The following is a 16,355-nucleotide window of genomic DNA, read 5'->3' on the forward strand; positions in this document are numbered from 1 at the left end:
GTTGTATGTTTAGTTTTATTTCTTGAAAGATAAAATTTATCATTTGTTGTCAAATCGAGAGTTTGTGGTTGTTTATATAGTAATTATAGGATTACATTTGATGCAGGTGTATAAAATTTAAATTTTATTATATTTATTTAGTTATAATAAAGAGAATAGAAAAAAAATAAAGAACTTATTAGATTGATGTTTGTTGTAAGTACTTTTGTTGATTTTTTTATCATGTATGAATAAATTATTATTGACATCGAAGATATTTACGTTAATTCCCTCAAGTTTAAACATTAACAGGTAATTATGGCGCTTTTTGAAGTTAGGTGCAAATAGAGAAATATTTCATGTCTTTTATAAAATTACAGATATACTTTTTAAGAGATGTTAGTGTAGTGTATTAGTATAGTGTAACGCCCATATTCTCGGAAATAGTGGCATTTTATATTATTGTTGTAGTTGATTTATATATATATATATGTATATACACTACCGTGCGTCCCGTGCTATCTATGGAATTAATTAAATCATAATTAAAAAAATATTATTTTATTAGAATTTTAACTATGTGAAAGTCAATCAAAAAGCAATTTTTAAATAAGTTACTTTTTTTAAAGAAATAATATAAAATGAATCAACATCAATGAAATTCATAAAAATTTAAAATTATAAGAACATATATGTGCAAAAAGATATATATATATATATATATAAATCAAATAAAACTATGTTTTAATTATATAAATCAATTGAAAAACCATCTTCATTATTTGAATAAATGTAAGAAGTTTAAGACAAATGGCTACTTTTCTTAAATTATTGGAAGTGGGGCGTCGACTCACATGTGTAACAACATAAATCTCTTCCATTCTTTTGATCATACTGAAACTAGAACATGTATACTCGTGGAAGATGATTCAAAACAATCGGTTAAAAGAATAGGAAAAATCCTTTGGCCTAAACAAATGTAACTTACACGTATTTTTACATGTCCCTGATTCAAAATACAACATTTTATATGTAAATAGGTTATGTGCTTCCTCATCGGTTGCATTTGTTTTTTCCGACCTATATTGCGTTTTGCAGGACCGTAAGACTAAAAATATTGTGGTAGTAGGAAGAATGATAGGGAGCCTATAAGTCTCGGAAGAAAAGTCATTCAGAGTTGAAACCATTAAATTATATCAAGACTATTTAAGTAATCTTGCACTCAATTTAAATGTGACTGATACTGAAAAGTGGCATAAAAAACTACGCCGCACCCCCCAACTGTACTTAGTCATCTTTCTTGGATAAAATCATGTACCAATACAGTAAATAAATGCAGTGTTTTGGCAAAGCAACACAGGCTCCCTTTTTCTCTAAGTGAGACGACTTCTGATTCTATTTTTGATTTACTTCATATTGATATTTGGGAACCTTATAATCAAGACTTATTATCTTACAGCACTTATATGATGACCATAGTAGATGACTATAGTAGGTGTACGTGGACATTCTTGATGAAGCACAAAACACAGAGACTGTACCTTTGTTGACATTTTTTCACAAAATGTTTCTCACACAATTCAATAAGAAGATGAAAATTATAAAAACTGACAATGAGACTGAAGTTTCAAGTAAACAGTGCCAAGACTTCTTTAAAAATGAAGGTATTTTGCATCACAAAACATGTATCTACACCCTACAAGAGAATGGGGTAGTAGAAAAAAAACACAAACATCTATTGGAAGTAGCTAGAGCATTAATGTTTCAATCTTCTTTACCTAAAAGTTTCTGGACTGATGCTATACTAACTGCCACATACATAATTATTAGACTCACCACACAAACTTTAGATTGGAAAACACCATATGAAATGTTAAATCAAAAGGCCCCAACTTATGATCATATGAGGGTATTTGGATGTTTATGTTTTGCTATTGACACATTCCCTTATAAATCTAAGTTTGATCAGAGAGAAACAAAGTGTGTTTTCTTAGGCTATGTACATGGCCAAAAAGGATACAAACTATATGATTTAGACAAGAATTAAGATTTCCACACCAATTCCTTTTCTTTGTGACAATCATATAACTCTTCATACAGTTAGCAACCCAGTCTTCCATAAAAGAACCACTTGGAAACTGACTGTCATCTTGTTCGTAAACAATATAAAGTTGGTTTTCTTGCTCCCCAACACGTCTCTTCCAAGGAACCACTTGCAGACATTTTTACCAAGTACCTTCCTAGCCCTTCCTTCCATCTTCTTTTGGGTAAGTTGGGCTTGATTGATTTTCTCCCAAACTCAACTTGAGGAGGGAATGTTGAGATGTATGTTCCTCAGCAGCAACATTACAAAGCACCATAGACGGCGCGCTCAAACGACTAGTTCTAGTCGTTTTTTTTTATTTTTTTTATCCGCATCTATTACTCAAACACGCTTTTGTTATGTTTTTAACAACTTAAGCGCATTAGGTGCTTTTACTTTTAAGTTAGCTTAGCATTTTCTAGCTGGGCAGTTTTCTTAAGCCTCAGTTAGTTAGCTTAGTTTGTTACAACAGTTAATTAACTGCTTCTTGATTTCTTGTTTTGCCAGCTCAGAGCGGCTTCTAATTAAAGAGGGGTATGCCTCCTCTGAACGTGTGTATCGAACTTCTATGATAAGTTTTGAATGTTGTGCAAACACTGCAGATTTTCATGGCATTTCTATTTTTTGTTCTTAATATCTACAAAATCACTAAAAAGAATGGCAAAAGTATGTTAATAAAAAATATAAATTATAAGAAATATTATTACACTTTAATGTGCATAAATATAAGCTGGCCCAAATAGATTCAAGTGATTAAAAAAGAAAGAAAGAAACGGGAAGCTCGTAACATCCTAGGAGGCCCAAATCATGAGAGGCCCAAGAACACTTGATAGGCGGCCTTGTAGGTGCCCCCTAGAAAATAGATTGGCAGGCGTTCTTGGGCGGCATCCCTCAGAAAACAGATTGGCAAAGGGAGGAGGCTGAAGGCATCCCCCTACTAGGACCATAATCAAAGCCCGATAAATATTCAACTGAAAAGGCCCACACACGTGACAATCCGCTTTCCTACATGGTGTGACATCAACCCGAAGGTCAGCATCTCCATTAGACTACATTAGCACTAGAAGGACCCCCCCTGGCAACTAGGACAGCCCAAAAAAAGGGAGGCGCCCCTAGAACCCAAGACTCTTAAACCTAGAAGGGACTCCCCTTCAAATAGGAGTTCTCGCATGGAAAGAGCCCTCCCCTAGGCAAAAACAATTGTTGTGGGCCAATTAGATGAAAATAAGACCAAGTCAAGCCTTATCCACTTGAAATTTGACCATTTCTTTAGAGGACAAAGGAGGTGTGCATAGTCCCAGCATAGGGGGATGCGCCATTTATATATACAGGTTCAGTCCCTCTATGGGGATACCCTCCAAAATTTGAAAAACCACTCTCTATAATTGCTTTTTCTCGATTTTTCATTACGATTCATTTTCACGATTATTTATTCTAAAATTCGAAACTAACTTAGGCGTTAGAGTGCTAACGCTATTCTTGCAGGTCCCCCCTTTAGGATTTGCATTCGCTCGGCCTAAGCTTTGGGCATAGTCCATATCCATTAGACCCGTACATATTTTAAAAACACCACACCTAATAAAGATTAAAAACTTATTGCATAAAATATACCAAGAGGATACTATAAATATATGGATATATGTAGCTTATGGGAAAAAAAAAACAGATATTTAAAAATGAAAAATACAAAGTACACATTAATATTGCCAAATACAAAAAGAAATAAGAAAAAATGGTGGAAAAAATATTACAAAAATTCGTAGTCCATAAATATTATTCATTTAGAATTTTAAATATTTAAATAGAAATTTTTATGAATAAAATATTAATGAAGAATTTTAATGCCACGAAAAGAAAAAACTAACCAACTAACTAACTTGAGCAAAAAAAAAAAAACAACCTTAGTCATATGTTGTCACATCTAACAACGTTCTTGGCATTTCAATACAATCATTTCCAGATAAAAGAACTCGGATTATATATAGATCAAGATTAAAATTATCAAAATACACAGATACATAGATGCTAAGTACAGAAAGGTTGTGTGTTTTTACGTAGGCATGCATGTAATAACATTAATTTCACAAATTTATCCTTTATGTTTGTCCAATTTTCCAAATCTGGATCCATAAAGACAGAAAATGAAGCGGACATGACTTCTAAGACACAAGATGTTCATCAAACCGAACATGAGCTCATATTTCAACTGATATGGGAGGAAACAAAGTAAAGATAGAAGTGCTACATACCATTGTGACGCAATATAATAATTGGGTTAAATTCATTTGGACCCTACATGATATATTAAAATATCAAAAATCTCTCTATAAAATTTTTAATATAAAAAATCACCCCTATATTATGAATAAATAATCACACCGCTCCTGGTCAATTTGAGTCTATTTTTTTAGAAATAATAACTAAAGTACGTATCCTTCTAGTTAACCGATCAAACTAAATATAATTATTTTAATTTATAATATATATAATTTATAACTATTAAAATATATTTATAATATATATATAATCAAGAATTAAGAACATCGAATATCACAAAATGATATCCCAAGAAAGGACTAATTAAGAATTATGTTAGAATTTGAAAAAAATAAGAAAAAAGTAAGATATAAGTGTGTTTTTTTATGAAAATACATCATTCTTCTTTATTAAATATTTTAACAATGCATAAATTTTAAAAACTAAATAATGCAAGTTTGTAAAATAAGGAAGGTGGAGTTTGAAAATTAAGGAGGGTTATTAATTTTTTTTTTTAATATTCACCGTAAATATTTGTCAACCAATTAAAATATTTTTACAATTAAGAACAATCAAAATTTTAAGAATTCATCGTTTGGTCAAAATTAAAAGATTGGGTCAAAGAATCCCTTTCAAATAGGGTGATAATAGCAATTTACCCTCATGTGATATTGAAAATGAGCACATTACCTCCCAATGAAAAAAAAAATATAGCAATTTACCCCCCTATACTTTTTAAAATGAAACAATTTACCTCCTTATACAGGGAGGTAAATTGTTTCATTTTAAAAAACATAGGGAGGTAACTGTTGTATTTTAAAAAATATAGGGACATAAATCGCTATTTATTTTTTCATAAGGGGATAATTTGCTCATTTGGGATATCACAAAGGAATTACTTGCAGTTTCCCCCTATCAAATATAATAAACCAGCGTGTACCCCGTACTTTGTAGGGTTTAATTTATGTACCGAATTTGTAAATTATGTAAAGGTTAGTCACAAATTTCTTTTTTGAATGATTGATATTCTTAATTTTCTTGATCACATATGTTTTGGAAGGAAAATTTTGATTAGATGTACTTTAATGTATTAATGTATATAGTTTTTGCTGCAATAAACCAGTTAGGCTGTAAATGAGTTGAATGTGTTTATTGTTCAAACTTGTCTGATGTATTGTCGAGTTTGAATATTTGCGTTTGGATTTGATTTGATCAAATCGAACTCGGACAAGTTTTAATTAAATTGTACGAGAGCCGAGCTCAAGGAATTTGATATTTTTAAATGTATTTTATTATTATTTTTTATAATAGAATCGAACTGAAGTTGAACTTAAATTTATCAAAGGAAAAATTAAATTCAAATTTGATTTGCTAAATTAACGAATCGGTCTCAAACGAATTTCTGCTGGTCAATCTCAAATTGAACATCGAGAGGTTTTGTTATTTTTGCAAATCCTAAGTAAGGAATTATTGTTTGTGATTATTAGAGGTGAATAATTAAAAATAAATAGGTAAGACAAAGTGTATGGCTTATAGCATTATGTAAAATATGTTATTAGAGGTAATAATAAATTGGGTTAATTATAATTATATTCTCCAAAAATATAAAATTATATTTTAACTCAAACTTTTTTAGAAATTATACTTACACTCCCTTTAAAAAAGTTTTATTTACTATCAACAAAAAAATTATATAAACTTTCAATTTTATCCCTGTAGAGTGGCAATCTCAAGATCCTAATCAACTATTACAAAATTGTGGAGTATGAAACTCCTTAATAGAAACCGATATTACACAAGAATATGAATGATAATGAATATAAAATGAGCAAATCTTAAGATTTTACAGATCTGCAGATTTTGGCTCAGGAATAGCCAGATCCCATTTTAAACCACCAAGGCACCGTTCACACAGAACCTTTCAAGACCATGGTTGCTCCACCTTCGACCCAAACCAAGATTCGATTTCAGACTATCACAGAGACCCACAAAGATTTGTATGTTCACAAAGAACGATTTAGAGAAAGGATGATGAAGCTTTGTATTCGGTTATCTTGTTTTCAAATCAGAGGGGGGAGATCCTCTTTTAAAGGGGATGAGGGAACCCGTAAAAGGAAGCCATTAGATTGGCTATGGAAGGCCTTCATAAAATCCGGTGAGAGGAAGGAAGAATATCAGTGGGATTTGAGAGAGAGAGAAGTGAGATGAGAGGCAGTCAGCGCTCATGAGAGTGAAGAAGGAAAGATGAAGTGTTTAGGGTTGCAGCAAGTAATAAAAGGAGAGGGAAAAACCTGGGTCGGGTTTTGCGTCAATGGGCCTTGCAAGCGGGTTGGAGAGGTGGGCCTCCAAGTGGGCTTTTACTTGGTTTGTGGCTTTGGGCCATAGATTATAATATGCTCCACCTTGGACCAAAGACCCAAAGGTCATAGGTCAGGATTTGGGAATCTGGCATATTCATTATTGCCAAAGAAAGCTTCCAGGTACCTGTAATGACACGAAAACTAACAATTCCACCACAGGTGTTAGTCAGGAAAAAAGATTTAGAATTTTCAAAACAGAAGAAACTTTTCAGTAGGCAAGCATTTTGTATCCATATCAGCTAGGTTATAGTCAGTTTTGATTTTCTCAAGTTTTATAAGTTCTTTGCTAACAATATCACGAATAAAATGATATCTAACATCTATATGCTTAGTCCTATCATGAAACACATGATTTTTGCATAATTGTATAGAAGACTGACTATCAGAAAATATAGTGAGTTTGTTCTTAAGAAAACCAATTTCTTTTATCAAACCTTCCAACCATATTGCCTCTTTAAAGGCTTCAGTAGTAGCTATATACTCAGCTTCAGTTGTGGATAATGCAACTATATGTTGTAATTGAGACTTCCAACTAATGCATGAACCACACAAAGAGAATATGTAAGAAGTAGTAGATTTTCTGCTATCCCTATCATTTGCATAATTCGAATCCACATACCCAATCAAATGAATGTTATCAGAGAATTTAGAGAAAGTAATACCAATATCAATAGAACCACAAAGGTATCTAAGGAGCCATTTTAGGGCCTCCCAATGTGGAGGGCTAGGGTTAGACATATACCTGCTGAGACAACTGATGGCATAAGCAATATCGGGTCGAGAACAAATCATAAGAAACATTATGGACCCAATAACATTTGAATGGGGAACTTTGCTCATTTTCTCTTTTTCAAAATCGTTTTTAGGGCATTGATCCTTGCATAGTTGGAAATGAGCAGCAAGTGGGACAGAAACAGGTTTGCATTTTTCCGTAGAATTGTTTTTCAAGATTGACATAATATAGGTCCTTTTGATTAAGAAGAATTTTCGAATCTTTTCTATCTCTAGTAATATCCATTACAAGGATCCTTTTTGCATCACCAAGATTTTTCATTTCAAAAGTCTTACACAGATCCTTTTGTAAAATCTGTTTAAGATTAGGACTAGAGATAAGCATGTCATCCACATATAGCACCAAGAAAATAGGACAATCATCAATATACTTGAAATAGAGACAATAATCATATTCACTTCTTTTTATTCCATTGTCTGGGGGACTATTTCAAACCATAGAGGGATTTTTTCAAGAGGCACATATAATCAGGTTTTGTTTTATCAATGAAGCTAAAAGGTTGATGCATATAGATATTCTCATCTAAGTCCCCATGAAAAAATGCAGTTTTCACATCCATTTGTTTTAACTCCCAATTAAAATGAGCAGTAAGAGAAAGTATAATGCGAACAATAGTGTATTTCACAACGGGAGAAAAAATTTCATTGTAATCTATACCCTCTTTTTGTGTGAATTCTTTAGCTACTAATCTAGCTTTATATTTTATGCGATGCTCTTGTTTAACCTTAAAGATCCATTAACAATATATTATAGAGAATTTAGAAGGTTTGGGTACTAGGATCCATGTTTTATTATCCCTAAGGGATTTTATTTCTTCCTCCGTGGCAGTAAACCAATTTTTTGATTTTATGGTTTCTTCTATGCTCTTAGGTTCAGGGATTTCAGTGTTTGAAGCAACTTGATAATCTCTAAGTTTTGAAGGCATCGTAGGTTGTCTCCTAGTTCTATCTCTAGCTAATTGGTAGTCATCAATATTTGTCTCTATGTTCATGTTTTCAGGGTGTTCTAAGTGTTGTTCTTCTTGGTATTGAAGAATTTGTGCTTCTATCTCCCCCCCTTGTTGGTTACCCTCTATGTTATCCTCCACCTTATTAAATGTGCTGTCGTTTTGGGCTATGTCTAGAGTTTTAAGGCAAGGCATCTCAGTTTTATTGAATATGGCATCTCTACTTATTAAAACCTTAAAACCCAGCTGGCTTCGTACCCATAGCCTATACCCTTTGACACCCTCAAGATAACCAATAAACACACGTTTTACAGATCATGATTCTAATTTATCAGAATTTTGATGCACAAAAGCATAACATCCAAAAACACGTAAAGAAGAAATATCAGGTTGTTTACCATACCACACAATATTAGGAGACTTACCAAGCAAATGTACAGAGGGAGATAGATTAATCAAATGAGCAACAGTTAAGAGGGCTTCACCCCAAAAAGATTTTTGTAAATCAGAACTTACCAAAAGACACCTAACTTTTTCAAGAAGAGTACGATTCATGCGTTTGGCCACGCCGTTTTGCTGTGGGGTATAGGGTTGGTTTTGTGTCTCTTTATGCCAAACTTTTCACACAAATCAGAAAAATTTTGGTTACAAAATTCAAGACTGTTGTCGGTTCTAAGAGATTTGAGATTTCTACCAGTTTGGTTTTCCACCAAAATTTTCCATTTTTCAAACTTTTCAAAAACTTTGGATTTATGTTTTAGTAAGAAAACAAAAACCTTTCTAGAGAAGTTATCAACTATCGATAGAAAATAACGATTACCACCGTAGGTGGGTTCCTTACAGGGACCCCAAACATCAACATGCACATAGTCAAGAATGCAGGATGACATGGAGGGATTTGGGGAAGGTTTAGTAGGAAAATGCACACGATGTTGTTTACCTAATACACAGTCATCACAGAATTTCAAATCATCAAGTTTATCATGGAGAATTCCTTCCCTTTTTAATACCTCAAGTCCTTTATGACTAATGTGACCAAAATGTTTATGCCATAATGATGTCTTATCACATTCATTCACAGAAGCAGCAAGAGAATCATAAGTCACAGAACACAAATAAAGATTTCTCTTATTTTCAGCCTTAAAAACAACCAGGGACCCTTTCATGATTTTCATTTGCCCCTTACCCCATCTTCCTTCTAGACCCTCTTCTCAAGTGCAACATAAGATATGAGATTGTGACTAAGATCAGGCACATACCGAACATTTTACAAAATCAATTTACAACCATCATTAAAATTAAGAGATATGTAACCAAAACCCATTATCTCACATCGTTTTTCATTTGCCATAGAAACAACCACAACTTTCACTTTTGAAATTAGAAAAAATTTCTTTAAAAGGGCTCATATGAAACGTGCAACCAGAGTCAAGTAACCATTCATGTTTGTTCATAGAATGCACAGAGTTCACTTCACATACCACAAAGACTTCACCATTTTCTTCCGAGACATTATTAGCATGTTCTTTTTCATCGAATTGTCTTTCCTTATTATCTCTCTTAGGCTTTCTACAATTTTTTATGTAGTGTCCCTTTAATCCACAATTATAGCAACGTCGTTCTCTAGTCTTGTCATCTCTATAATGATTGTCTCTAGATCTGGACTTACTTCTACTAGAACTTCTGTTTTTACTCCTGCTTCTGTTATTAGACATAGATCCAGAATTTCTGAACTTAGACCTACCTCTTACAAAATTGACCTCATGTTGGTTTTGGTTTGGTTTATTAGTCCTTAGGTCCATTTCCTTGCTTTTTAAGCCATTAACAACAGTTTTTAAGTTAACATTATCCCTACCATATTTTATAGTAGCCTTGACATCATAATAGCAATCAGGAATAGCATTCAGTAAGACAATATGACAATACTCATCAATATTTTTATCTCCTATCAATTTAATATCTTATATCAGTTTAGTGAAATCATCTAGGTTATCTTCTATGTTTTTAGACAAGTCAAATTTATACCTAAAGAACTTTTCAAGCAAAAAGAGTTTACTAGGTTAAAAGGTTTCTGTGTATAGATCTTCTAATTTTTTCCAGAGTTCTTTAGCAGAATTTTGTTTACCAACTTTTCTAAGCACAAAATCAGATAAATTCAGTACAATCGAAGAATACACATACTCATTATTTTCCAACATTTTTTCTTCAAAAATATTATCAGAATATTTGCCATCTATGGCCTTGAAAACCTTTTGTTGGATCAAAATCCCTTTCATTTTCTGTTGCCAAATCAAAAAATCACTTTGAAAGGTTGAAGATTATAACCAGCCATTTAAAAGGATTTTTGAAATCAGTTTTCAAGAAAATCACAGTTGGTTTTTCAGAAAATTTATAAGCACAGATTTCATAAATCAGTTCACAGAAAATAAGGCAGAATGTTTCAAACGAAAAAATCAGCAGATAATAACCAGATTTAATAGTTGATTTTTCTTAGTAATGTCTTCAAGAATTTTTTCACAGAAAAATGAACCCAAAATCGCAGATATCATAGAATGATTTACAGTAATAATAATACTCGGATTTATAGATTAATAATCACAATAATCACAGTTATCACAATAACCACAATAATCACAGTTAAAAATCACAAATTTCATAGATCAACAAATGACAAAGATATGCATAAATCACACAGATTTTTTAGGCGAACAAATCGCAGAAAATAAATATCACGGAGATAATTACAGAGATAAATATCGACAGAATATCAGAGATCAATAGACCGAGGCTTCCAACCTAAGTCCCAACTAGATACCCGACGTCCTCAGGGGACCGGCCAAATGGGAGTTTAGGGGGCTTTACCACGGCTAAAATAGTGATAGTAATATCGACAAAAAAAAATTGTGAAAATAAAATAGGAGGGGTTTGAGAAGAGCTACCACCACCAGGAGCTGGATCTCAAAGACGAGGCTCTAATACCACCCTAAAGTGGCAACCTCAATATCCTAATCAACTATTACAAAATTGTGGAGTACGAAACCCCTTAATACAAACCGATATTATACAAGAATATGATTGATAATGAATATAAAATGAACAAATCTTAAGATTTTACAGATCTGTAGATTTTGGCTCAGGAATAGCCAGATCCATTTTAAACCACCAAGGCACCATTCACACAGAACCTTTCAAGACCACTGTTGCTCCACCTCCAACCCAAACCACCAAGATTCAATTTCAGACTGTCACAAAGACCTACAAAGGTTTGTATGTTCATAAAGAACGATTTAGAGAAAGGAGGATGAAGCTTTGCATTCAGTTATCTTGTGTTCAAATTGGAGGGGGAAGATCCTCTTTTAAAGGGGATTAGGGAACCTGTAAAAGGAAGATTTTCGTTGGCTTTGCAATAGCCATTAGATTGGCTATGAAGGCCTCCATAAAATCCGGTGAGAGGAAGGAAGATTATCAGCGGGATTTGGGAGAGAGAGAAGTGAGATGAGAGGCAGTTGGCACTCATGAGAGTGAAGAAGGAAAGATGAAGTGTTTAGGGTTGCAGCAAGTAATAAAAGGAGAGGAAAAAACCTGGGTCAGGTTTTGGGTCAATGGGCTTTGCAGGCGGGTTGGAGAGGTGGGCCTTCAAGTGGGCTTTTATTTGGTTTGTGGCTTTGGGCGATAGATTATAACAATCTCAAATTCAGCATTCTGTGCATAATTTATTAGCAACAATATCGTAATAATATGTTTACATTAGTATACATATATATATATATATATAATATGCATAAAACCAAAATGTGTAATAATAATAAAATATTATTTCTAAATTATTATTATTGGCAAAAACGTCTGGTGGGTATGGCCGAAAAACATTTGGCCCAAGAAGAGATGTCAGGCCCAAATCAGGCCCATAACCCATGATGAGGACGACCCGTCAAAAAACGTCAAGCTCAGCTCAAGAAGGAAGCCCACTAGGCCAAGCCTAATTCAAGAAGTAGGTCCAGTACAGTCCAAAAAGGAGACCCAGTATACTTAACGAGCCCAATACACAAAGTAGGTCCAGTACGGTCCAAGAAGGAGGCCCAGTACTAAGGCTTCATGGACCCTTCCAAAGCCAGCCCAAAAGAAGGGAGGTACCCTTAAGAAACTAAATTCCTTAACCTAGAAGGATTCCTCGCAGAGCAAAAGTCTTCGTATAGAGGGAATCCTTCCAAAGACGTGTTGCTTAAGTTAAGGATGAGATAAGGTTGTACCTTCTTTCTCGGACACGCAGCTTCACCTAGAGTTCCTGCGACGAGGGGCTTTTTCTTTATAAATATAGACAACACCTCTATACAGGACCCCCTTCAAGAATCTGGCAATCTTCCTACTACTTCACTACAACCTACTACTCGTGCTCTCACTATATTTTGCTTACGAAAATCATACTTTTATCTCAATTTCTCATTACGTTTTACTTTCATATTTATATTTCTATATTCGGAACTAACTTAAGCGTCGGAAGCGTCGGAGTGCTAATGCTTTGTTTTGTAGGTCCTATTTCTCAAATTATTTTGCTTAATCAGCCCAAAATCATTGACGAGACCTAAGATCACTGGACCTTGCTAAAATCTCAAGCATTAACATCCAATATGATACAGTTCAAATCAATTATTCTTATTAATAACTTGTGGCACTCCCTACTTGTATGTAAAATTCTTTAAAATTATTTAAAATAAATTATTTATTATTTAATAAAGTATATACACATAGCAAATTATATTAATTTATAACAAAGTGGTGACCAAAAAGCTGCATAAAAATTAAAAAAAAAAATAACTATTGAATGAGAGTAAAAAAAAATGAAAAATTAGATAAATAAACAACATATTTTAGAAAAAAATAGATTGAAAAACAATAGAGACACTATTTTATAGCCGAGTTTTGGTATTCATAGGCCCAATATTTTTATGGGCCTAATCGTGCCCCAACAAAAATGGCGTGTAATTGCTTTGGCATGCCAAGTCGTCTTCTTGGGTCTCTGTTCCAATCTCCTGCAGTTTGAACTAAAATCGCTGTGTGATTCTCTGAACAGAGAAATATTCTCCCTCTCGTCAGTTCCTCGTCCCTGCGTGGGTCATAAGCAGTCCCGTTTTACTGCAGTTCAAGGTAGCTTGAGTGCCCTCTTCTTGTTTGTTTGCTAACAGTAGCTGTTATGGTTTTAGTTTCGGCTTTTTAATGCTGTGCCCAGAGGGTGTTTGATTAAATGTTTGTGAAATAAATCTTGAACATTTGGGTCAAAATCAGATGTTGAGTAATTGGTAGAAAAGGTGTTTTGTGGGTTTCGGATAGAGATATACTGTTTGTCTTGATTCGTGAGGTGGGAGACAAATTAACATCCTTAGGAATGGTACTATGTTTTGTGGCATGGAATTAGTCCTAGGAATTGGAATTCAGGGTATTGTGTTGAAGTGATCGATTAAAAATTTGGAATAAATTGATATTACTCGAACTAAATCTTGAAACATGTTGGCTAGAGTGAAAGTTACCATGTACTTAAATATAATGCTTATAGAAGTTCTTGGACTGGATAGATGGTAGTTTTCTTCAAATCTGATATAGAATGAATGGTTGTCCGTAAATATGTGTATGTTTGTGGCAGCTGTGGTTTCAGTTTGAGGGAAGAAATGTACTAATTGAACCCACGTAATTCGTACACAATTCTTTAAGAGGAGAAGGTTAAGCAAGGAGGCAGTTGCATGCCAAATTCAACTCTAGACTTGTAGATTAATAGAAGAGTATGGCTAAAGATGTGAGAAGTTTGTAATTTCCTGAATAGACTTTAATATAGGTTATGAATAACGCTTAGAATGAAAACATCCAATTTTTGCAGATGGCTTTGGTTGTGATCTGTGGTCAACCTTGTAGTGGGAAATCAACGGCTGCAGCCTGCTTGTCTAAAGCTCTTCAAGAAGTAGAATCTAAGCCATCAGTCAGGATCATCGATGAATCTTTCTTTCACCTCAATCGTAACGAAAGCTATGCTAACATGCCTGCTGAGAAGAATCTAAGGGGGGTTCTGAGATCTGAAGTTGATAGATCATTGTCGAGAGATAATATCATCATAGTGGATTCTTTAAACAACATAAAGGGTTACAGATACGAGCTATGGTGTTTGGCTCGTGCAGCAGGCACTAGATACTGTGTTGTGCACTGTGATGTTGAAGAAGCCTATTGTCAAAAATGGAATGAAGAACGCAGAAACAAGTCGGAGCCTGCTTATGATGATAAAATATTTGATGATCTGGTAAGACGGTTTGAGAGGCCGGATAGCAGAAATCGTTGGGATTCACCATTGTTTGAGTTATGGCCCTCTAGAGATGGGATTGAAAAATCATCTGCTGCTATAGTAGATGCTGTTACATACCTCACGAAAAAGGTAGACTCCAAAACCAGGGATGTCAGAGTTTTACAGCCTACTATTGCAACACAAAGTGCGCGGGTAACAGAGGCCAATTCTCTCTACGAGATGGATAGAGCGACTCTAGAGGTAATGAATATGATTATAGAAGCACAATCCCTTGCTATGGGTGGCCCTCTCAACGGTGTGTCTCTTGGACCTGGCTTACCGAGTATTGATATTTCGAGACCTATTGGTTTGCCCGAGCTGCGGAAGCTCAGACGAACTTTTATTAAATTAACTGGGCAATCAAGCTTGAGTGGCCCACCACCACCTTCAGATGCTGATAGTGCAAAGAGGATGTTTGTGGATTACTTGAACAGAGAATTAGGAAATGGTTAAAATAAGATGTGGACGGCAGGATAATAGTCCAGGGAGAACTTCATTACTATGTCATGTTTTTCAGTTTTTGCGTACACTACCATCCATTCCTCAACTAAGACGTGTTTTAGTTTGAAAGTTATCTGCTGGAGAGATTTTCTTTGTCTTGCCTGGTTTCTGGTAGCAATAGTATGGAGCAACCAGACAAGAAGGGGGAACGAGCTCTCGTTGACTGCCATGGCGGACTTAGATCTTGAAGTTGCTCTGCTTACATGTATCTTTTCCTGCATTTTCTTTCTAGCATTACGGTTTGTGAACTCACGCTCACTGCTTAACAATAAATTGATGCCATTGCTTCCTCCTGCATATTTACGAGGCTATCAGATTATTGTTCGACTCCCAACTACACAAGGGCTTTGCACGGAAGAATAATCACCGAAAAACTCGTCCAAGTTTGTAAGGTTTTCAAAGAAGAACCTCTTACTATTTCGCTTTTTCTCCCTTTAGAGATTTGAACTAAAAAACCCCTCAGCTATTTTTACATAAATTTGCATTTTCTACACACTGTATCATACACTCTCATTTAAGCTAATCTAAGCCACAGGTGGTAGGGGCCATGTTGTTGGTTTCATTCAACTTAAATCCTGCTTCAATGTTCTTCTACACAAACAGGTTGAAGTCTTAATGACTTATACAGTCAGTCCTACACAATCTACTTCAATGTAACTTTGACTTATCTTCATGAATCAAAGTAAATTATTGCTTTGGCAACACATCATAGGCTTACATCGGAAACTATGTTAATCCCACTGTCCACAACAGTTTCCCAAAGCATATTACTGGCACATAGAAGAATGTCACACAGCTAGAGGTCGCACATGACCTGGTCAGCCCCACCACCCCATTAAACGTCATGGCATATGTCAAAGTTTTCACAACTCATCATGTTTTAGTGTTGTTCATTATTGAGCTGGCTATGATCAAATCCAAACCTTCAAGCTAAAGACAACAACCAAAATTCAAGAATACTATCAGTTCCCACTTTCTAAATTGCCTTCTATCTGACTCTAACTTATATATTGACCGGCAGTAGAAGCCCGAAACGAACGACTTGTGTATTTTGTGCTTAGGGATATCGTATTTTTCCCTCCCCTAGCGAACGAAAGACTTTTATAGTTTTT

The 16,355-nt window shown here is 34.4% G+C and overlaps 1 protein-coding gene across 1 annotated transcript; it reads left to right on the forward strand.

Moving 5' to 3' along the window:
• Positions 13,396-15,684, forward strand: LOC105160029 (protein KTI12 homolog). The gene is made up of 2 exons (XM_011077288.2): positions 13,396-13,562; positions 14,287-15,684. Exon 2 carries the CDS (start codon positions 14,287-14,289, stop codon positions 15,193-15,195), a length of 909 nt encoding a protein of 302 aa, XP_011075590.1. The 5' UTR covers positions 13,396-13,562; the 3' UTR covers positions 15,196-15,684.

Source organism: Sesamum indicum, linkage group LG4 (genome assembly GCF_000512975.1).
Source record: "Sesamum indicum cultivar Zhongzhi No. 13 linkage group LG4, S_indicum_v1.0, whole genome shotgun sequence".
Lineage (NCBI taxonomy): Eukaryota > Viridiplantae > Streptophyta > Magnoliopsida > Lamiales > Pedaliaceae > Sesamum > Sesamum indicum.

Excerpts from the sequence above, each read along its gene's own strand:
- LOC105160029 (XM_011077288.2), top strand. The coding sequence starts at position 14,287 with ATGGCTTTGGTTGTGATCTGTGGTCAACCTTGTAGTGGGAAATCAACG.